We start from the raw sequence: 24,082 nt of genomic DNA, 5'->3' as shown, positions 1-24,082 counted from the left end.
ATCCAATGTAATTTTTGACTTCTTAGATATTATTAAAGTACCTATGAATCAGGAAGTTAGCACCAACAAGAACGCTACCTACGTATAATCACTTCATCCGATTTTGTCAAGCCCGGCCGGGCAGCCGAAACGAGAATCCTTGACGCTAGACGACAGTTGAAAAGCAGTCCGGCCAAGTTTAAACAAACTATTGCGAGTCTCGCCTGCGTCACATGGTACTAGACAAATTAAAAGATACTTCAATGATGTTACTTAAAATTAGATATTGGGATCTCCTCCGCCAAGACTGCGGTCCTCACCTTATCTCCATCATTTCACGCCAGTATAAACGTCAGGTCCTTCGGTTCAATCCTCCACAGCACATTAGCCAGCTTCTGCCCATATCTGTAATGCTGCAGCAGCAACGCTAGCACCAATATGTCCTTCGCAGCGACCGCAACAAATCCGCTAACACCCCCAGGATCATGAGATAGCACTTCAGTCTGTCAAAGCCGCAAGGCAACAAACGTTCCTCACCTTATCTCCATCATTGCACGCCAGTATAAATGTGAGGTCCTTCGCTTCAATCCTCCACAGCACACTGGCCAGCTTCTGTTCGTATCTGTAATGCCGCAGCAGCAAAGCTAGCGCCAAAATGGCCGCCGCAGCGACCGCAATAATAGCCGACAGCACGCCCGGGTCGTGAGGAAGGGAGCACTTCAGTCTGTCGAAGCCGCAAGGCGGCTCGGCTGCCGGCGGCTTTCCGTTCAGCCAGACGATTTTGTTGGCACCCACCAGTTCCTATAACAAACAGCAAATATAGTTGTTAGGTAATTTTGTGTTCAGTCACCTGCATAAATATGTGATGATTTCTATACCTTGTCACATTAACGTCTTGTTTGAAATGTCTTGCGAAATTGTCAAACAATTTAAAGGTACAGAAATCATCACTTATTTATGCCGGTGACTGTTCAAGGGCATTTTGGCGAAATCAGCGAGTCTAGTGTGAAATACCTACCGTCGGTACATCCTTTTGGCACTTACAAAAAGTGTAAAAAGAACACACCGCCGTGCCGATACAATAGGCCATAACACGCGATCGTGCTGATACTGCAAAATTTCAAGCGCTTTCGTTTTGTATTGATAACTTCGCCTTAACGCCTCAACTTTTATTTTATAGTACGAGCTTGCAAAAACAGCTTATCCGGAGTGACGGAAATAAATGAACAGTCATAAATTAGAAAGTTCAAAGTTAAAAGCTATTATCGTAAAGGAACTACCTCTAAATATAAATGTAGAGATTTTACCTAAATACAGATCACTTTGTAAAAAGTATTCCGTAATGAGCCGTTATTATTTGATTGACCTATTATCCTGATAATCGATTTTGATAATATCAGAAGCAGAAAAAAGCTGCCGCTCACCCAAGGCAGTACTTATATTTCTCCGCTTTTAAATTTATTCTAAGCCGCATCAATTGCAGACTTCTATTCTTTGATTTATTAAAAAAGTTATAATCAGAAGACCTCTTAAAAAGTGTAATTGAGTTCAAAATAGTTTTTTGTCATTTTTTCATTTGTTTTCTGCATACATCTTGAAAATTGGATACTTGCAAAAAGCGTAATATTGCGAATCAACCTGTGAAAACCCCTGATTTAGGTTCCTTTGATGTAAAAACTGCCGCTATTTCTATAGGTGTTGTAAATTTTCATACTAAATAAGTAATACGTAATAAGTAATAAGTAATACGGGCACCATGCTTTAAGTTGTCGCAGGTGCGCAGGGAGGTTCCCACGGCACCACGCCTTGAACGGCTTGAACGATATCATTCGTAGAGCACTGGTGTCGGCCAACGTTCCGTGTGTGCTGGAGCCACCTGGACTTAGCCGGTCGGACGGTAAGAGGCCGGATGGGTTGACTCTGGTGCCATGGGAGAGGGGTAAGTGCCTTTTATGGGACGCCACCTGCGTTGCGTTAGCACGTTTGCCGCCTCGCACCTCGCTCGCACCGTGCGGACGGCAGGAGGAGCTGCTGAGCAGGCGGCGGACCTAAAAAGGGACAAGTACTCGGCCTTATCAAATTATTTATTTGTTCCGGTGGACGTGGAGACTAGTGGGTGCTGGTGTGCGGAGGCAAAAACCTTCCTCTGGGAGCTTGGGCGTCGTCTGCAGGAGAGGGGTCTCAACCCCCGCTCCGGGTCGTTCTTGGCGCAGAGGTTGTCCATCGCGGTTCAACGTGGAAACGCGGCAAGTGTGATGGGCACTTTTGCGTCGGGAACGATGCGGGGTGGGTTGTTTGACTTGATTTAGGTAGTTTGTTAAGGTTTTTTTTTATTAGTATTATGTTTTAAACCTAGTATTAAATAGTTAAGTATTATACGTGTAAACCTAAAATCTTATAAAATAAATAAATAATTTTGATTAAAAAAAAAAAAGGAAAAAATAAGTAATGACTTTCACCCCGACATATTTCATCCCATTAATCAGATGAAAGCAAAGGATTCATATAGGAGGTGCAAAGCACACATTACTTGCATCTGTTGGCCAAGGCGCCTAGCGTTCAGAGATAAGATACACTAGAGAAATTCCCGGCTTCGCCATCAGTTGGCTTGATCGCTTTTACTTTACTGCATGGTAACTATTTCAGTTTATAATTTAAGTTCCTACTTATAAATAAAAGAGTCAATATAATCTGTTATGTATTTACCTTTTATTTCAGTTTTCCTCAACAACGACGTCATGCTCCACGGCAGCGCCACCTTAGCTTTAATGAACATAAACATATGGGAAAATATCTATATAAAGTCTATAAAATTCTAGACTAGTTAAAAAAATATCTATGTTTCTAGTTTCGTCGTGAGCTCTTATACATTGTGGCGCTGCTGTAGAGCATACTCCACAGCAGCGCCACCATAAAATATCAATTACTGCATATGGTACAGGCACGTATATGGCTTCAAATAATTCTATAATTCATTTATTTATAAACAACATAAAAATAATACAATAAACACTTAAATTAAAACTTACAATAAAACTTATAAATAAAATATTTGGCCCAGGTCTTGCTCGTTGGGTAAGGTGCCCAGAAGGCTGGCCGCATTGCCCCGCTGGATAGCAATGCTGATCCGCTGAGCAAGGTATTGACCAGCCCTCTGGTCACCAGAAGCGTCTATAAGGCGCTTAGATAGCTCCTTGTAGAGGCAACGCGCACTTGGCCCCCACGGCCCCATGGTTTCGACCCCAAACGCCGCAAATATGTAACTACTGCCGAGGGTGACATACTTGCGACGCTTGAGGTCTTCAGCCAATGATGCAGCCGCCCCAGCACCAACTTTGGTGCCTGGAACATGGGACGGCGCCAGGGTATCTACACAAGTAGCATCCCAGACAAGCGGCCGACCCATACTCCAAGGCACCAGCGTCATTCCGTCAGGCCTCTTGCCGTCAACCCTGGCCAGTCCATTGGGTTCGAGGACGGCCGGCACTTTTGCACTAACAAGGGCCCTCCGGATGACATCGTTGAGGCTGGCGTGGCGAGGAATTCTCCCAGCACTTCGACTGCATGAAAGGCCGTGGTGGCCAAGATTATCCACCATAACTCCGCACTGACACCGATGGGGCACATTTGTTGATGCCCCTATTCTGAGGCAGGTAGCCAACCGGAATGTGGTATTGTCCAGCAATGTACCTATTGTGATGGATGGTAGTGTCTGCAGCCACAGACCCGACTCCCATTCCGCAGTAGCGAGGAGGCGAGCCCGATCTGTCGAATCAAGAGCCGTCTCTAGAAGGCGGTCCCTTGTTAGACGACAGAGAGGTTCGTCCCATTGCCTCTGCGAACATGGGTTGACAGGCGGGTCTGTGTTGGGGCATGTTAGCTGCCAAACATTCTTGGCCTCGGTACAGTGCGCAGCCTCCAGGACCCCAATGGAAGGGGCTAAAATTTTCCCGATGAGGATTTGAGCACCGTGTACCGAAGCCAAGAAAGCAGGCAGCGCCACACTAGAAATTTTTCGGATGCCCAAGCCGCCCAACCTGATGGGTAGGCTAGCCTGGGTCCATGTTCTTTCGCCAAAGGATATATTGAAGATGGTGGTGAGAGTTTCCAAAACTAAGTTATCCAAATTTGAGATCAAAGAAGGGTGTTTCCAGAGGTGTGAACCACGGAGGATGTATGTAAATTTTGGTACAAATAAACAGTGTTTTATGATGCAATATGCCGAATGTATGTTAATTTGAGCCAGACGATGTGTAGATGCTTTAAAATTTTCGATTTTTGTGTCTATGAAATTATTAAATGATTGGTCCATGATGGGGCAACCAAGGAGGTGAAGCGTTTCTTTGTTAATAGTTTTTATTCCAGGAGCTACTTGTTCGAACTGTTCAAATACTTGCTCTTTGTTTGGACAAGTCTCTGAAACAAAGAGTTCGCATTTCGAAAAGTTGAGGGATAAGCCAATGTTTTTTAAGTCAGTTTTTAATTTTTCTAAATCATCAAGAACTGAAATTGCTTCACCACCGAGGGTGCCGTCATCTAGGTACCATATGTTCAATTTAGAATTTAGATTTTTAATTATGGGATGAATGGCGAGACTGAATATTGCTGGACCGAGAGGGTCGCCTTGTTGACAACCTACGGAAGAAAACAAAGGGTCAGTTTGGTAGAACAATTTAGAGGGGGAACTGTAGCACTGCCAGAGAAAGTTATAAGTAGATGGAATTTTATCCTTTATTTGTGTCAACAAGGCGCCCCTGTCTACTGAATTAAAAGCATTGGAGACATCCACCTTCAGAATAACATCTCCTGCTTGGCGCTCTACATATGTCCGTACAGCGTGGACAGCAGCTTCGCAGCCGCTCTTGGAGCCGAAACCGAGCTGTATAGGCTGCAGTTCGGAGGCAAGGTCCTTAAGTATAGCGCGGCATGCTATCTTGGCTGCGAGTCGACGCAGAGTGGAGCCAACCGCAATGGGCCGAATGCCGCCGTCTTTTTTAGTCAAGGCGCATAGGTTGGCGCCATAAAGGATGTCTGTAATCTCTGGAGGGACTTGACCAGCCAACATGATGTTTACAAGGGCCGTCAAGTCCTTCAAGAGATTTTCCTTTGTGTCACCGCAACCACAGTACAGGAGGTCTTTGAGATGCTGTGGAGACAAACCGTCAAGGCCTCCTGCAGAGCCATTGGGAAATGATAGTATGGCTCCGAGAACATCCTCGGCGGAGGCGGTCAGAGCGGGATGGTTGGCTTGAGGGGGATCTGGAAGATGAAGGTTCGGGTCTGAAGGTGGATGTTTAGCGGCGAGAGCTGCGAGGGTTTCCGAATTGGCCGGTGCCACTGCATCATCAGAAAACAAGAGGCGGGCGGCTCCTTTAATGTCACCATCAGAGATTTTAGTTTCAACTTTTTTGAATAAATTATTACTAAGACGTTTATAACTATCGCCAGCAGGGCAAAGTGAAACATCGCGGCAACAATTTTGTTTGATTATTTTTGTAAGCGATTTAGAATGTGTACTTTCATCAGGTTTGATGTGGAGCACTTTAAAGGTAAAAGTTAAAATATTTTCCCAACTGTGAATGGAATTGGTTGAAATAATTAATTTGATAGTCTCACTAAGAAATTTAGCTACCGACACACGCGCTCCACGCGGTACGCGTTTTAAAACAGGGCAAGTGTTTTTTAAATTAGTTAGGGTCTTCCAAAATGGTATATTTGAGTTAGGAGCCTGGAGATCCGGGATGGGTTCGACGTTGGGCTGAGATGACGTAGGTCTAGGTGTTGGTTGACTAGCTGATTTTCTATGTTTTTTAGTTATATGAATATTCAGACCTCTAGATCCTTTAAAAAACTTGGGCTCTGTACATTCGGGACAACGGATGATTTCTGAAGATGCAGTGGATGGAGCGGAGTTAGGAAGGATAGAAATAGGCATCAGCAAACTAGTCTTAAAAAGAAAAATAAACTATTTAAAATTAAAATACATAAAAAACTACACAATACTTATAACTATAGGCTTAAAAGGACAAATAATGTATAAAAACAAAAAATAAAGATTCCCCGTCGCGGGCCCAGGCTAAGAGAACGGAGAATAGGGCCTGGGCCGCCCGCTGTGTGCTGCGCTGCTGCTGCAAGGGTTCTTTGAGGTAAGAGAACCGCTTGTGAAGTTCTGTTGATTCTGTTGATTCCAAGGAAGGTTGTATAACTTCGGAACACGTGCAAACTATATATATCACAAGCACGCCCCTTGAATGCTAAATGCACTTTATAAAAACGATATCCAGATATAATATTACTCAGTAAGTATTATTATTTGTTGTTATTTTCTTGTCTGACGTCTGTCATCTCAAGCGGGGCGCGTTGCTTCCTCGTTTGCAACGATTATTTCTGCATGTATCTGCAATTATGATTAATAACTATGCTCGTCGTACTTTTTACTAATATGCGCGCACTTTCTATTATAAAATGATAGGAGAAAAATACATAAAATGATAATTTTCTGGGATCGTTTTCAATAATTCTATAACAATTCTATATTGACCTTGCTTACGAAATCCCTACTTTTATTTTGCATTTAGGAAAATACGATGCCACAAACCTTTTGTAAGAAATAATTATCGCAGCGCCTTATTGAAAATCTCGGCAAAATTGTTAGTGTGTTTGCCTTGATTTTTTATTAAGGCGCTGCGATAATTATTTGTTACAAAAGATTTGTGGCATCGTATTTTCCTATATGCAAAATAAAAGTAGGGATTTTGTAAGCTAGGTCAATATAGAATTGTTATAGAATTATTTGAAGCCATATACGTGCCTGTACCATATGCAGTAATTGATATTTTATGGTGGCGCTGCTGTGGAGTATGCTCTACAGCAGCGCCACAATGTATAAGAGCTCACGACGAAACTAGAAACATAGATATTTTTTTAACTAGTCTATAATTTTATAGACTTTATATAGATATTTTCCCATATGTTTATGTTCATTAAAGCTAAGGTGGCGCTGCCGTGGAGCATGACGTCAACAACGCAATCCTCCCTTAAGCGTTATGTAATCTACGAACTAGCTCTAAATACCTCCTTTGTAGTCACCTGCACTACGTCTCAAGGTCCTAGTGAATATTATCCCGGGATGTCTTTCAGAATTCAGTTCCGAACTTCGTACGAGTAAGCTGAAGGCCGGATTAAACACTGAGTATAAAGCGGAACTTTTGTATGGTAAGTAGGTATACCTTCCTACAGATGTAATGCGAAAAGATTTTCCTTCGTATTTTTACGGTACCCACTTGACATTGTCTGATTAAGGGCCGGTTGCACCAAGCCGTCTGTCACCGTTAAAGCGTTCGTCAAATTTTATTGTATGGGAAGTTCCATAGACCTCTGCTGCGTGACGATGATGTGACTGTCAAATGTGGTTGATGCAACTGGCCCTTACATGACAAATACGAACGTTTCCGTAAAATACGAAGGAAAAGCTTTACGAACTACCTCTGTACTGTCTCATATACATACTTTCCTACCAAAAATTCATCACACTTCGTTTTTTAGCTGTTTCTTTCTATGAAATTCGACTAATATCACATACGAAAATTTAGTCTGAAAAGTAAGTATATTAGTCTATAGGCTAAGCTTGTCGGCATCTATATTTTCCAGCTCATATAACCCAAAAACCTTGAAGTCAAGGGTGAACCTGTGTCCGTAGCCAAATGCCCAAACTCTTCACGATTCGCTCACGATTCGTGAGCGTTTCGTGAGCGTTTCGTGAAGCGTTTGTGCATTCAGCTACGCACACTGAACTGGCGCCTTCCGGGCGAGCTCGTTCCTTCGTAGGCCACGTCTTCGCCACGGCTATTAGTCTGTGGTCATGAGTCAGCCCGGACTCTGATCATGAGTAAGCCCTTTTATAGTACAAAAAAGTAATGTCTATCCCCCTTATTCATAAACGTATACTAAAGTTATCAAGGCGATAAAGTTCGTTTGTCCCTTTCCGACGTATTGGTGTGATAGAAAGGGACAAACGAACATTATCGGCTTCATAACTTTAGTAAACGTTTCTGAATAAGGGGATAAATATTTTTCCTTCCAACAGGAATAAAAATCGTAGGTACACTTACACATTATGGTGTCGTGTCCAATGCGCGCAGCGACGTAGACGCATTGATGATTTAATTTAATTATAAATTGCGAAATCGCGCGGCCCTGCCGCTGCCGGCAAATCGACACGATGGCAGATTCTAAACAGGGTCAACCCATCGTAAACGAGTTCCTCGCTTTTCTGCAAGAGAAAAATAAACTGCTGCGGGAAGGAGCGATGGATGCGGCGACTGCTGTTCAGATGTCTTCGCGCGCGTCGAAGTTCACCGTGGAAGACATCTGTGTAGCGAAGAAAGTGTTGTGTGAGTTCCTTGGAATAGCCGGCACCTATGTACCTCACCGAAGAGGAGACGAAACTGGGAAGAAGAGCCTGGAGGACATAATGAAGATCCTCAAAGACTTCAACGACCGGATTCCGGAGTTTGTGGCGACGGATATCTCCAACATTTCGTCGTACAATCCGGACAACGTCGACGTCAGATGCTTGTTTAAGGAAATCGTGGCCCTAAGAACAAGTTTAGCCGAAATGAATACGAAGTTTGAAGCTAGCCTAATTACTATTTCTGAGTTACGTGAAGAAATAAAATGTTTGCGAATTGCCCCAACTCAGACAGCGGCTTCAAATTTCAAGTCTGATAATCGACCTGCTGACAAGTCGGTTTGTTTGCCTGTTGCCGGCGCAGTAAAATGTGTCGCACGCGCCGATCCGCCGCCCGCGCGCCCCCGCGCGTCCGGCCGCCACATGTCCCAACGAACTCGCGTCAGCGTGCATATGCTGACGTTGTCGGTGAGTCCGTCGCAACGAACCGGGTAAATGCACCTGTAAAGGTATCACGGGCTCCTATTGTGGAAAAGTCTGCCCGCACGAATGTGGATGAGGAGGGATTCACATTGGTGCAAAAGAAGAGCAAGGCGCGCAGGGCGCCTCGTAAGACTATGTGTGGCAATGCGGAACCAGTGAATTCAGGTCTACGGATTTCTACGCCGAGTAGGGCGCTCTACGTGTCGCGCTTGCACTACTCCGCCGGGGCTGATGAGGTGGTGGAGTACGTTCGCCAGAAGACTGGCTACACGCTGAGAGTGTTCCAGCTACAGTCGCGCCACTACGTGCACTTCAGTTCGTTTGTGTTGCGAGTGCCGCGGCCGCTGCAGGACACCATCGCGAGTGCAGACTTCTGGCCGAAGGGCGTGGTGTTTCGGCGGTTCCGGGGCAACCTGCCGAACCCTACGCCGTGTCAGACGACGCAACGGAGCCACGCTGTTACGTCGTCGCCTAAATAGAATATTGTTTTTTTTTTGTCTGATGTTTACCTACTGTTTTATGTGCTATACCTATTGTTTTTATTTTTTAGTTTCACAGTGCTTTGGTTTTACTGTTATGCTGTGTAACTTATTTGAATAATAAATAAATAAATAAATTATTGGCATAAAAAATAAAACCTATACAATCGTTGTTCCATTTAATCCTATTGATATTAACGCCAGTATTCCCCTAATCTAGTCACGTTTTCACCCGCATACCTAGGGATTAAAAGGAATGCCGACGAACAGAGACCCTAGTACCTACGTGTTTCAAGGTTCTAGTATTGTTAATGTCAATGAACTGCCGACGTGGTCTGAAAACTAACGTATTATACCTTTTTTGAAGCCTGTGCTAGATTTAAAACTGATCTTGCTTTCATTTTAACAATCGTTAGATTCGTTTGTAACTATGACCCAGATGTACTGCGACTATTTAACTATAGAGGGCTAATCAAAAAGAGCGATCCACATGACCAATTTGTATGAAGTTGATGTTGTCGTCCGCGCTTACCCGTCCGCTTTACTCTGAAACGCACCCTGAATTTAATAGGTACATATTAGTCCGGTGCGGATCGCTCCGCGCGGTCGGTCCACGCGACACTACAACCAGCCTTAACTAGGTATTTGTAGGTACTGACCGGTAGAATGTCTGAAGAGTTGGCATATCGGAAGGTGGCCACTGGCGCCGCCCGCCAGCCCCTTGGATCTCGTCTTCAACCACGCCCTATCAGCGCGAAGCTGTCCTCACCAGCTCTGTCCACCTGAACAACCTCAGTACTGACCGGCAGCATGTCTGAAGAGTTGGCATATCGGAAGGTGAACACTGGCGCCGCTCGGCAGTCCCCCGGATCACGTCTTCCACCAGCTTTACCATCGTTACGTTGTCCTCCCACTCCTCCCAGCTCTGTCTGCCTAAACAACCTCAGGACTGACGGCCAGCATGTCTGAAGAGTTGGCATATCGGTAGGTGGCCACTGGCGCCGCTCGGCAGCCCCCTGGATCTCGTCTTCCACCAGCCCTACCATCGTGACGTTGTCCTCCCAGCTCTGTCTGCCTAAACAACCTCAGTACTGACCGGTAGCATGTCTGAAGAGTTGGCATATCGGAAGGTGGCTACTGGCGCCGCTCGCCAACCTCCTGGAGCCGTCTCGTCTTCCACCAGCCCTATCACCGTGAAGTTACCCTCGGCGTCACCAGCGCTGTCCATGTAAACCTGTTATAAGGTGTTAAAATATTAGTTAGTACATGTAAATACACTTATTTAAATATATTTTTTATTCAAAAAAATTCAAGAAAAAGAAAATAATACAGAAAGTCTCTCCTTAACTGGTACCATTCCTTGAATTAAACTTTAAATTCTTTGCAAAATTAAGAGAGGCATTTATTGTAATTCCACGAATCCTGTACTTATAAACATTTTCAATATATTGGATGCCTTTGAATTTACATATTTACATTTTATAAATATGCATATGCTTACATTTTAATTCAGCAGACCTATTTACGCCACAAGTTAGTGTGACAAATCGTATTAAGTATCGAGGTATTTACAGTGCGATTAAAATCAGTTAACGATTCGGCTTTTACCCTTCGGCTTCGGCTCTTATCGGGATCGCATAAGTGCGAGCAAGATAGATCAGGCTGATCCCATCGGTAAAAACACATCTACTTTGACAGAAGTTTCGGCAGGAATTACAGAACATTGGATACCATGGTATCCAATGTTATAGTACAGCTGAAAACTAGTGAGCATCAACTTACATCAAACCCCTGAACAGAGCGGTAGGTAGTGGGCCGCAGGAGCTTCATCAGGCTGGCCCCATCGGTAAAAACACAGTGATCTACTTTGACAGAAGTTTCGGCAGGAATTCAATGAAAACTAGTGAGCATATACTTACATCAAACCCCTGAACAGATCGGTAGGTAGTTGGTCGGAGGAGCTTCATCAGGCTGGCGCCATCGGTGGCTGGCAGGCCCGCGCGCATTGCAGCGGTGGCGGCCCGGGCCCACAACACCACGGCGTCGTATAGGTGAGCCGCTTCTATTGGTACCTGGTGACAAATGCCGTGACGTAAGCAGAAAAAATACTAATCTACGCTACGTTCATCATCGTCATCATCAAGTCAGCCTTTTATCGCCCACTGCTGAGCATAGGCCTCTTTTCTATAATAGTACACCATGTATCCCGATCCTGGGCTAGTCTCATCAAGTTGTGACCCGCAATTTTGCGGATGTCGTCCACCCAACGAGCTAACGGATGCCAAGCGCTTCTTACATCTGTAAGCGGCCACCATTCCGTTAACATTTTAGTCCATCTACCGTCACTCTGCCTAGCAACATGTCCCGCCCAACTCCATTTTAGTTTGGTGATGACGAAACCAACGTGTTGCACCTTGGTGCGACGACGGATCTCGGCATTCCTTACCCGATCTCGAATCTTGATACCGAGCATGTCCCGCTACGTTGGCAGCAGTTAAGTGTTAACGCTGCGTGCACGCTCATATTGGGCATTCAGCGGGACGGGGCGTGAGGCGTACATGTCAAACCATTGAAGCTCATACAACTGTCCTGAGTAGATGCTGCATTGGGTAAACGCAAGCTCGCCCGCCCTGCTACAGGCCCCGCAACGCAAGTCAAAAATAAACGATCTAGATGATAATATATGGATCGAACATGACAGTGTAAAAAATGGTGCTCTTGTCAAGTCAGATTTAGGTGGATTTAAATTTCGCTTACAAACGCCATTTTGTGCAAAGGTTCTCCTGGCAACGTATACTTTTAATTTAGTTCAGTTCTTTTAAATTAGTTAAAGTTTTATACTTGTTAATTCGTTTTTGTGGCAATAAAGAGATTTCAATTTCAACATTTGCTAGAATGACAGTATCGTAGATACTTAATAACAGTTATTCTCTAGGTTCATGTAATAGTATCTCAATCTCTATTTAGTGTTTATTCCCAGAACCTTATGCTACTGTTAGAACATAATGTATCCATTTATCAACGTTATGATCAGAATCCCTTTATGTTAGTAACTATAGTTTGACACGCGTGAAACAGGTATTTAAAGTCCCTACACCTATTGTACCCCTGTGTCGGTCGGGAGTTATTACTTACATATGCTGGAATGTATATTGATTCCACATTTAGCAACAATAGGGTACCTAGCCACCACCACAACCTCTTATGCTTATGCTTGGGTCTCCCTATCGCTCCTCTGTAGTTGGCGCGACAGATTCCGACTGCGAAACGCTGATCGGCGACTAGTGTCAACATCAACAATTGTCACCCCCCGGCTAGGCGGTCAGGGTATGCAGCCAAATGCACAAACGCTTACGACAATATCGTTATCATAGCTAGCTATCTCTATCGCTCTCCCGTATTGACGTGACAGAAACATACTGCGTTTCGATCGGCGACTAGCGTCAACGATTGACACATCGGCTTGGCGGGTAGAGGTTGATCATAAGGTGACCTAAAGAAGGTTGTATAATTGAAAATTTCATTATGTACATCTCAGCTTAGTTGGTAATTATGAAGATTGTTCTATATCGTCTTTAGGGTGATAAGGTGATATGCATTATGTTATAGTGAATAATGATATTAATGATACGTGTAGGTACAATAGTTAATATCTGGGTATTTAATAATGTAATACAGTAACTTGATATCACTGAGGGAGCGTTTGTTCACGAAATGTGGGTTATTAAGTTTCGACGGCAGACTCGACAAATAGTATTATTTACGAATATTATTATAAGGCCTGATTTAGACGGCGTGCGAACTCGCATGCGATTTTACTTACATTCCGGGCTGTTGAGTGCAAAATTGTATCATCATCATCATCATCATGTCAGCCCTTTATCGCCCACTGTTGAGCATAGGCCTCTCTTCTAGTACGCCATGTATCCCGGTCCTGAGCTAGTCTCATCCAGTTGTGACCCGCAACCTTGCGGATGTCGTCCACCCAACGAGCTAACGGATGCCAAGCGCTTCTTACGTCTGTAAGCGGCCACCATTCCGAGTGGGGCAGTTATGGGAGCGATGCGATTGGCTAGCAACCTATCAGTATAATACCACAACTTCGTTTACTATTTATTAATTTAGTAATTGCTCTGAAACTTGAGCAGTTTTATGTGCTCTGCCTATCGCTATTGGAGAGAGTCGTGAATTTATGTATTGAATGTACATATATTTAAGTTTCCTTTGAATGTACCGATGACTTTGACGGTGTTCTCATTTGTGTTTAAAGTTAGGGCCCATTTACACGGCACGAGAACTCGCATGCGAGTTTTATTACATTGCGGTATTGACGGCTGTGAAAGCACAGTATAATTAAATAGTACTATCGTAATGGTGCAAGGCTGAATTTAACCTCAACAGTCCGCAATCTAACTAAAATCGCATGCGAGTTCGCACGCCGTCTAAATTAGGTCTTAGTTACCGTAGTCTTTCGTAAACCGGCAAGTTACATAAGGAACAAATGTCTTGTTATGCCGCCTCCGCCTGGCTCCGGCCGAAGGGGAATTGGGAAAACCCAAGAAGTGTTGGCTTGATGTCGTTGGGGGCGATATGCGTGACAATGGTCTCACAGTCACAACCAGGCCCCGTAGCCGAATGGCATTTCTCCGACGCCAAACGAAAGCGATACGCCGCTGGCTCTGTCGCGCCAACACGCAAGCGCGATAGAGATAGATATCTACTAGCGCTTCGTTTCGTGAGCGTTTCGTGAGCGATTGTGCCATTCGGCTAGCCACCCAGGGATGCAGAAGGACCGTACGAAGTGGAGGAGAAAAAGCCGGAAAGCGGACCCCGGACTCCGAAGCGCTCGAACCGGGAAAACGCTAAGATGAGAGAGAGAGACTGCTATTGAATGTGACCATGGGCGTATCTACTATGTTAGGTACTTACAGAAGCCTCTTCGTATAACTTGTGGTAGTTGGGGACGCAGAAAGGTGGCGCAGCGGAGTGGTTGCGGATCATCTGACACAGCTCCCTGAAAAACAACTCTTGTTGAGTGTCCGGTTAACGGAAACCAATTTAAAAGTACCAGTGCTCGGCAGTGTACCAGTGCATGCCACTTTCACTTACAATCCATATGATAATAAAGGTGGTATTAATAAACAATTTGGATAAGGCACAGCGGGGCAAATCTCGACTGGGGGACAAATGTAACTGGTCCATATTTTTTCCATGTTTTACAATGTTAAATAGTTTGCATTATTAAATAGAGTTTCCACCGGTTATATATGGTATGCGTGTTAAGTGGACACAAGTAGAACACAGCATCATAGTGTAATAATAGAAAAAATGGATCAGTTACAATTGCCCCCCAGTCGAGATTTGCCCCGCTGCACTTTACCTATATAGTAATCCACAGAACACCCCACTAGAAGCCAAATGCAAGCGATATTGTTCGAGACGCAAATCACCAATCCTTGCGGGGTGAGGCGGGCGCGCACGGTGCTGCCATTGGTCGGTTTAAATAATGGCGCGCCTTTATGATTAGCAGTAGGGATGGGAATGGGACATGTCTATTATAGACAATGGTACCGGTACCAGTACTGTGGTGAATTTGTTTTGCAACAAATTATAATATTATAATTAAATTATAATAAGGCCTAGTTACCCTTCGGGTTGGAAGGTCAGATGGCAGTCGCTTTCATAAAACTAGTGCCTACGCCAAATCTTGGTAGTAGTTTCCAAAGCGGACCCCAGGCTCCCATGAGCCGTGGCGAATGCCGATGCCGGGATAACGCAAGGAGGATGATGATTGTGATAGCATCTCAATAAAAATCATTCTAGTAACTAATAACTAAACTGTGCATTTTTACTTACGTTTATTAAGTTAAATTACCAACTAAATATTCTAAACTAATCAATGAACTAAATACCACTACAGACTCTACAGATTCTAGATAATTATTCACTATTACAAATCTGCTTTCTTTTATATTTCATAAAATGGTAGCACATGGTACGAACGGCAGTACGAAGTTCCCGCAACAGACATAAACTAACATGGCCCCATGCCTAGTCGTTTACGTGAAAGGGATAGCATATCACATTGTTAACTTGGCAAAAAGGGATGGACGCGCCTCGGCGCCGCTCAGCACAACCATATTGACCAGAATAAATGAACTCCGCGGATAATAAACAATATTCAACAAAATAATTAATTTGACTTAACTGTGGAATGTTATTCCATGTTTTTTATATGTAGAAGTGTTAGAAGACTTGCCACACCACTTTATGCTGTAAGAGACCATTGTTTGCAACCAAATTTGATTATTTAAGATTTTTTCCCGAGCGGACACGGACACTGTTAGCGGGTCGTATACTTGGGCGCTACTGATCGGTGTCGCACGCGTTCAAACTTTTATAAACCTGATTTGTCGTATGCTTGGTGACCGCGAGTCGCCCTGTAAGGGCCGTCTTGTTGTATTGGTCTGTGTAGTAATCACAAGAAAAATATTTTTAACCCCCGGCGCAAAAACGACGGGGTGTTATAAGATTGTTGACGTGTTTGTCTGTCTGTGTGTGCGTTAGCGTCACTCGCGACAAATATATACATTCCTTAATTGAACCTTTTTTTGATAAACTATTAATATGAATAGCACTAGTTTAAATGTGGTAACATAAGTAACATTTGTGCATTTTGGAGTCAATTTTTGGATATTTTCAGCGCACCATAATTATACCGCAATATACCTACTAAAACTCATATACATGTTCTAGCCCCTTGAAAATAGGTCCTCAAGCGTTTTCACAAAAAAAAACTGGTAAACAAAAAGACGTGAAATCCAGGGAAATCCAGACTTGGTGAAAACCAAGTCTAGGTTTACCTGAATTTATAGGGATAAGTAGTTTTATTTTCGTTCCGACAAAGACAGTCTAAGAAAAAAACGTACCTTAAAACCATATCTTAGAGAAAAAGGTACAGTGGCCTAGATGGCGTTACATCTTTGGGGGACGCTCGACTTGATGGCGCTAATATTGATATATTTGGCATTTTAACACAATATATCAAGCTAAGAATATGGGCCAAATTGTCAAAACTGAGTGTAGGTGACAGGTTAAATCAAAACGCATAATTTCGAAAATACGATGCCAAAACCGTGGTACGAGCGAGGAGTCAACGCGGCGGGTCTCAGTTCGCGAAATGTACAACTACCTTCATTTTACTTAGGTGCAGCGCATGACTTGGGCTCGCTACCCACCATTGTTTTTATGTAGCTTTAATTCCAAAGTTTTAATCTAGATGGCGTTACATGTGCCAAAATAAGTAAGCAAACTTAATAAATAAATCCTAAAGTACAGTTCACATAAAACATATATGCGTCGCCTACAATCCCACCCCCTTAGTGATGACTAGTCATCACGAGCCATCTCTGGTGCAAGTAAGGCGACGCGTGTGACGGGGCGGCGTAAAATGCCCGTGCGCGTACGGACGTCAACAACGCGAGTACGCCCATCATTACCAACGTGTGTCGCACTCACTATTCCGTGCCGCCATGATCCACGATCTAAGTTAGGTTCGGCTATAATTACGTAATCTCCTACCTGTAATGAGCGATTTTCGCGCGTCCACTTTTGCCGCGGAAGAAGTGTTGGCAAATACTCCTTGAGCCAACGTGCCCAAAACATATCAGTTAGACGTTGCGCTATCCGCCACTGACGTCTTAGCTGGAGGTCGCCATTGTCGTACTTACCAAACGCTGGTCCATTTGAGGACGTACCAATCAAGAAGTGATTGGGGGTCAGAGCTTCAGGATAGTTAGGATCTACCGATACGTACGTGATAGGACGGCTGTTGACGAGGGCTTCAACTTCAGCCATCAATGTTGAAAGGGTCTCTGGCCGTGGGGCGCGCTCCTTGAGTACAGCTCGGAGGGATGATTTAAAAGTACGCACCATTCGTTCCCACGCGCCAGCCATCTCTGGGGCGCCCGGGGGAATAAATTTCCACTCAATTCCTCTCACGAGTCCATCATTGCGCAGGGCATCGCTGTCTAGTTCAGCGATACTGCGTTTCAATTCCATGTGGGCACCTCTAAGATTGGTCCCATTATCGCAGTATATCATGGTAGGGGTACCTCTGCGTGCTATCATCCGTCTCAAACCCATTATGGTAGAGTCAGTGGTAAGGTTTTCCGTTATTTCGACATGTACGGCTCGAATGGTCAGACATGTGAATAACATTCCATACCGTTTCTGCCTACCACGACCTACGGTTACCTCCATGGGGCCGAAAAAGTCGACCCCGGTGAACGAGAACGGACGACGGTTGTGCTGCAGCCGTGCTGCGGGCAGGTCGCCCATACGCTGCGGCTGCGGCGTGGCGCGACGATATCTGCACAGCAGACAATGGGCTGCGACTGCGCGTACAGTTGGTCGCAGTTGCAGAATCCAATAGCGCTGCCTTAGCTCATTAACTACCAGTTCTTGAGCTCTGTGCAGTGCTCGCCTGTGGTAGTGTTCTACGAGCAGTCTGGTGATTCGATGCTTGCCATCAAGAATCACTGGTCTCTTCGTAGACTCATTGACTCCAACAGTCTTGTCGATACGGCCCTCTACACGTAGTAGGCCCGCATCGTCGAGATAGGGCGTTAACTGTAGCAGTCGGCTATCTTTCGATAACGGCTTATTGTTCCTTAAACAGGCAATTTCTGTAAGAAACGAATCATGTTGACATTTTTTAATCAACAAGTCCTCTGCCGATTGTAACAGTTCGGTGTCGATTCGATCGCATTTATGCTGACATTTTTTAATAAACAACAATACCCGTGCAGTAGTCATCAGTAATCGAATCCACGACGAAAAGTAATTTTCGTTAGGTACCGGCAACGTACTAGTACAGTCGGCTGAGGATACAACATTAATGACCTTACGTTCGCAAATAGCTTCTTCAAGCTGCTTGGAGCTCTTGAGATCCTTGGGCCACTCACCTTCGCGTTCACGCAAGAAGTTTGGCCCCTGGAACCATACGTCATCGTACTGCAGTGGTGGCGCGTCCTCACGAGTGGCTACGTCGGCTACGTTCAAGGACGTGGGGACGTAACGCCACTCTGACGCACTGGTCAACTCGTCAATCTCACCGAGGCGGTGAGCGACGTATGGTTTAAAGTCTCTAGGGTCACTGCGAATCCACTGGAGGGCGGTATTTGAATCCGTCCAGAAATATCGCTTGTTTGGCTTAATGTCTTTGTGCTCGCTCTGTATTGTGGCGGCCAGACGAGCAGAGAGCAAGCAACCTTGAAGCTCTAGCCTCGGTATAGAGACCGGACGTAGTTGGGTCACTCTGCTTTTACTCGCCACAAAACATACATTTATAGTTCCATCTGAGCGAACAAAGCGCCAATAAACAACAGCGGCATATGCCTTACTACTGGCATCGCAAAATGCATGTAATTCGGTATGTATGATGGTGGGGTCACTTACCCCATCCGCCGAATCATCGTAGCACGGCGTCCATGGCCCCGCGGCCGCGTAGTGTCGAGGGATGCGCAGCGACGCTAGTAGTTTAAGCTCGTCGAGCCACCTTACCCAGCGCGCGTGCTCCTCCGGTCGGATGTGGTCGTTCCACTCCACGCCACTACGGTGAACGTCCTGAAATATTATTTTACTCTTTATAATAAAAGGCGATAAAAAACCGTGAAGGTCATAAACTGACATGATGAGGCTAAGCATTTTTGCTTTCGTCGGAGCCTCAGATCCATTTAATACCTCCTGAGGGACACGATTAAATGAAATCTTAAATCCAAAAGTATCATCTGAAGGATGAAACATTAACCCTAAGGTGCGCTCGGTTGTGTTCATAACTCCGTCCTTGAAGTGAACAGCTGTTTGCGCGAGCGCGTCAGTAGGTATATTTTTCAATACCTCCTGACTATTGCTTGACCAATTTCGTATCTCAAATCCACCGCTCTTGTGAATAAGAGTAATTTGTTCAACCAACTTAACTGCATTTTCTACACTGCTAGTTGAATATAAACAGTCATCCATGTAATGACTATTTACAATAACATTTACAGCCTCCGGATATAAATCTTCATACCTAGATGCATTTTTATTCTTAATGAATTGTGCTATAAAAGGACTGCAAGTGGCACCAAACAATAGACTTTGCATAACACATGTTTTTACGGGCGAGCCCGGAGCTTCCTGCCATAAAAAACGAAGTACATGTTGATCTTCGGGCCTTATTTTCACCCTTAAAAACATGTCCTTAATGTCCCCAATTATAACTATTTTATTCTCACGAAATCTCAACATAATCCCCATAAGTGAATTATATAAATCTGGTCCCGTTAACAAATAACTATTAAGACAATTCCCATTTACTTTTGCAGCACAATCATAAACAAGTCTCAACTTACCAGGTTTGTTGGGGTTCTGAATTCCGAAGTGCGGGAGATACCATATGCGGTCGGCCGAAAGTTCATTTTCCTTGAGCTCACGTGCGTAGCCAGCGGCAAACAGTTTGTTTACCTCCATTCGGTAGCGATCTGCGTACGCGTGATCTTTAACAAACTTGCGCATTAAAGACTGTAGGCGCGTAAGGGCAGCTTCGCGTGTGTCTGGCATGGCGAATACGTCCTTCTTGAACGGCAGACCCACTTCCCATTGATCTCCGATAAGGCGCGCTGAATCTTCTAGGATCTGCAACGCCCTTAAATGATCGCTATTTTCACGGCGTAAGGTTGAAATTCCTATGGAGTCTAGGGAAAAAGAATGTTTAATTAAATCATTTAGTTCACCTATATTTTCGCCATCTGTGTGACTGAGATGGAACACATTGGCAGCGTTAGAGTGAGTGCGACCACAATTACCATGAATTGACCATCCTAACTTGCACAGAGATCCATAGGGCTCGGTTTCACTACCATGAATTATTTGTATCGGAGCGATTAGGTAATAATTATCTTCCCCAATGAGAATACGAGGTTTAACTCGACTTTTACACACATATTCCTTAATATGAGATAAACGTTTACAATTTAAACTTTTAAGTGCAGACAAGTTTTGAGCTGGTAAATTTAATTTAGACACTTTACGCAACTTAATATTATAACTATTGTTATTATTTTGTCCACTTATCTGCGCGATAACGTTCGGCACAGCTGATTGATACACCTCGAGTCCAAACGCATCGGTAAACATTACAGACCGCGGATTTTGATTTTTAAGACCTAACTCGTCCGCTAAATCAGAGTCTATCATAGACACAGATGCGCAATCGTCTAAAAGGGCGTAGGTACTTACGGTACCCTTAGGTCCACGTAACTGCACTGACACTACTTTTAACATAACGTTGTCCTCACAAGAAGATTTATCACAATCCGATGTAACGTGCGCCACGGTGTCGGGGGCCGGGGGTGCCGGCTCGGGGGCCGGCGGCTGAGCCTGCGCGGGGGCCGGCTCGGGCGGCGGGTCAACGACCGCGTCAGCTGATTGTGCTGACGTAGGCTTCTTGTAGTGTAGCATCTTGTGGTGTGCGAGTCCACAACCATCTATGTCGCACACGGGCGCAGGGCAGGTGTCCCTGTCGTGTCGTGACGTCAGACAACAATAACATAGTCCTTGGGATCTGACGAACTTCCATCTGTCACGGCGCATGGCACGTTTGAAAACACGGCAGTCGGGCAGCGGGTGAAATTCCTTTGAGCAAAATTTACAATTCTTATTTTCCTCGACGACTTTTGTTGTCAATATGGGCCGAGTAATACGAACTTTGTTATCACCTGAGTATTTCGCTGTAGTTTTTATTTCACTCGACTTGCTTTGTTCACGTGCTTGTGTCATTCCAACTAGTGACAACATTTGTGCTTCTTGTTTAAGAAACTCGGAGATGAGGATCAACTTAGGCTGGTCTTCCTCTAACCTTTTGTATGCGAAATCAGTCCATTTACCAATCAGGGTGCTCGGTAGCTTGTTAAGAACAGCTGATGCGAGCTCGGGACTGCGTAGGTAATCAGGTTTATTTAGCGCACCTATTGTGGCTACGCAGTTATTTACTTTTATCGAAAAGTCAATCAACTCATGCTGGTACGACGTGGGTAACGAAGGTAGCTTCTTCAGCTGCGTCGTGAGGTTCATGATGATGACATCCGATCGGCCGAACCTTAACTCGAGAGCTTCCATGACGGCTGCGGGCGGGGTGTTGCCGATCAGCAGTGCGGTAACCGTGTCCTTGGCGTCGCCTCGCAGTGCTTTGCGTAGCCTCTCCAGGTTCTCAGAGTCAGAGAATTCACAGACTCTGGTAGATTCCGTATAAGACTTTTTAAAGTGCAACCATTCGACGCTGTCGCCGCTGAATATAGGTAAGTCACGTGGCGTAGACAGGCGGCTGAGCAAACGATCCTCACGCTTGGCTGACGAGTTCGTCATGATATCCTTCAAGGTAAGCGCTAGTTCTCGAATGCTGTCACTTGGAACAGGTTGCTGGACTATAGGTAAGTTGACGGGTGCTGGTGCAGGGTGCTGGTGATGCTGTGGCTGATAAGGCGCCTCTGGCTGCGGTATGTAAGTAGTTTCGTCGTGACCTTGACTCAACCACTGTTCGACGTTCGACCGCGCCCTGTTGCTATGCGCGCTTCCGCTCGCTTCACTACCGCGCTCATTCTCACTCTGCGACTCTTCGGCGTCAACTTGGGCTAGATCAGCTTCTAGCTTTTTATCAATAAGGGCCAGCTCAATCTGGGCCTTGGCTTGAGCGGCTTCAAATTCCAATTGCTTACGTCGCGCAATTGATGATGACGTAGATAGTTTAGACTTTACTGACGAAACTGAACCACGTACACTTTTTGGTGTTTCCATTTTCACTTGTTCCCTATCCTTCGACGATTTCACTTTAAGACTATCGGTGCCGAGGTCTAGGAATTTATTAACTATAGGTTCCGCGGGTGTAGGCGCGGGCGCGTTGCTCGATGTACTCGCCATTTGCGCATTCGTGCACTCGAGTTCGCGGCGATACTGATTACGCGTTTTAATCTGCGATTTTTGCACTGGTGTCCTATGCATCACTTTAGCACAGATTTGGTTCGAATGACCACTTTATTGTAGGTGACAGGTTAAATCAAAACGCATAATTTCGAAAATACGATGCCAAAACCGTGGTACGAGCGAGGAGTCAACGCGGCGGGTCTCAGTTCGCGAAATGTACAACTACCTTCATTTTACTTAGGTGCAGCGCATGACTTGGGCTCGCTACCCACCATTGTTTTTATGTAGCTTTAATTCCAAAGTTTTAATCTAGATGGCGTTACATGTGCCAAAATAAGTAAGCAAACTTAATAAATAAATCCTAAAGTACAGTTCACATAAAACATATATGCGTCGCCTACACTGAGGTTCTAAAGTTTGAAGCCTGTATCGAGAGATAGCAGTCTATGCACTGTGATTACACATTTTACTTTGACAGCAACTCTCTATAATACTCGATCCTCTTTGGTTCCGAGAATTAGAAAACTAATGTGTAAGTCAGTGGATATTAACCACTGAATTATCAAAAAACTATACCTATAATTTAATAATATTACCACTACTACTATTACTACTTTTCACTGACTCATGACCCAAAAAGTGTCGTCCTCCTCCGACACGAAATTGGTAGGTGCAAAATTTTCAACAAAATGATTATATTATATGTACTTAATCTTCATTTTATGACCGACCGTGAGTAGAAAGTTTTGCCCCCAGACGGATTTGCGTCCGGGGTCATGGCCCGGATGCCCCTAGGGTAAATACGCCTTTGGCTACCTATTTATAAAGCCTTTGTTTACAAATTCAAGTTAAATTCTAACCAACTCTAAATAGTACGTGTAGTCTTGTTTAGATTAAAACAAGAGAAGAGCTATAACTGCTAAAATATATTACTACAAAAAATGTTAACTTAAGACTTAAAAGTATTTATTACTAAAATATATTTATGGATACAGATGAGACATTTATATTGAAAAATGCTCATACATTTTTCTTTTCTGTTTTGTGGGATATTGCTGTAAACAAGTCTAGAGATTAAGGGCTTTGTAGCCATTATATGTAACCTTTTTGTGTGTGATGTATGATCGTAGGGAAAGAAACGAGGGGCGCATATAAATATCTTTGCCAATGTCAATAACCTTGGATCTGATCCTTGAATATCTGTATAAAATGAAAAATAAACAAAAGATAAGAAATCGAGTGTTTGCCTTAAAAAAAAGTATGTTGAAAATTTTGACAACATGTGTATTACAAAGAGGGAACTCCCTTCGGTCGCACCTCGGACACTGGCGGGCGATCAAATATATGAAAATGGCGCGTTCCTAGCACACAGTCTAAGCTCGTGTAGGTGAACGCGTACTATGCCTGTATGAGTGAAATATGACAGGTCGACTGTTTGCGTTTTTGTGGCGGAGCAGGCGGTAACTGTGAGGTAGCCGAGAGGGGGTGGGCGGCACTTTCAGAGGGGCCATACTGTACGATAGTACTCTTTATTATACTGTGCTTCGGTCATGTTTTCATTTATTACACTCGTTTCAAATTTCCTCTTTTCTTCACTTGTCATGTAATATATTATTTTACTCACGCATAAATAGGGTTTGTTGGGAACGAGGGTGTAAGTTTGAGCACAGCCCTGAAAGCCATGATGTCACTGCTGCTGTTCTGTCCGAGATGATCTGAAACAATTTTTAAAACGTCAAATTAAACATCCCACGCATCATCATCACCA

At 44.4% G+C, this 24,082-nt stretch overlaps 2 protein-coding genes across 2 annotated transcripts in view; both read right to left on the bottom strand.

The window, feature by feature from the left end:
• Positions 1–24,082, bottom strand: part of LOC125233570 (guanylate cyclase 32E-like) — a 221,132-nt gene that overhangs the window by 85,639 nt on the left and 111,411 nt on the right. The window contains exons 9-13 of the mRNA XM_048139626.1: positions 23,939–24,029; positions 14,281–14,365; positions 11,271–11,423; positions 10,448–10,585; positions 517–780 (exon numbers count right to left, since the gene is read on the bottom strand). Coding sequence (XP_047995583.1) covers positions 517–780; positions 10,448–10,585; positions 11,271–11,423; positions 14,281–14,365; positions 23,939–24,029 — 731 coding nt within the window. The remainder of the gene's footprint in view (positions 1–516; positions 781–10,447; positions 10,586–11,270; positions 11,424–14,280; positions 14,366–23,938; positions 24,030–24,082) is intronic.
• On the bottom strand, positions 16,467–19,985 carry LOC125233272. Its single transcript, XM_048139218.1, has 2 exons — positions 19,749–19,985; positions 16,467–18,978 (listed from the first exon to the last, which is right to left on the bottom strand). Exons 1-2 carry the CDS (start codon positions 19,812–19,814, stop codon positions 16,741–16,743), a joined length of 2,304 nt encoding a protein of 767 aa, XP_047995175.1. The 5' UTR covers positions 19,815–19,985; the 3' UTR covers positions 16,467–16,740.

The sequence above is a fragment of the Leguminivora glycinivorella genome, chromosome 14 (genome assembly GCF_023078275.1).
Source record: "Leguminivora glycinivorella isolate SPB_JAAS2020 chromosome 14, LegGlyc_1.1, whole genome shotgun sequence".
Lineage (NCBI taxonomy): Eukaryota > Metazoa > Arthropoda > Insecta > Lepidoptera > Tortricidae > Leguminivora > Leguminivora glycinivorella.
Note: the sequence above shows the minus strand (reverse complement) of the source record. Positions and strands in the feature narration are given on the sequence as shown.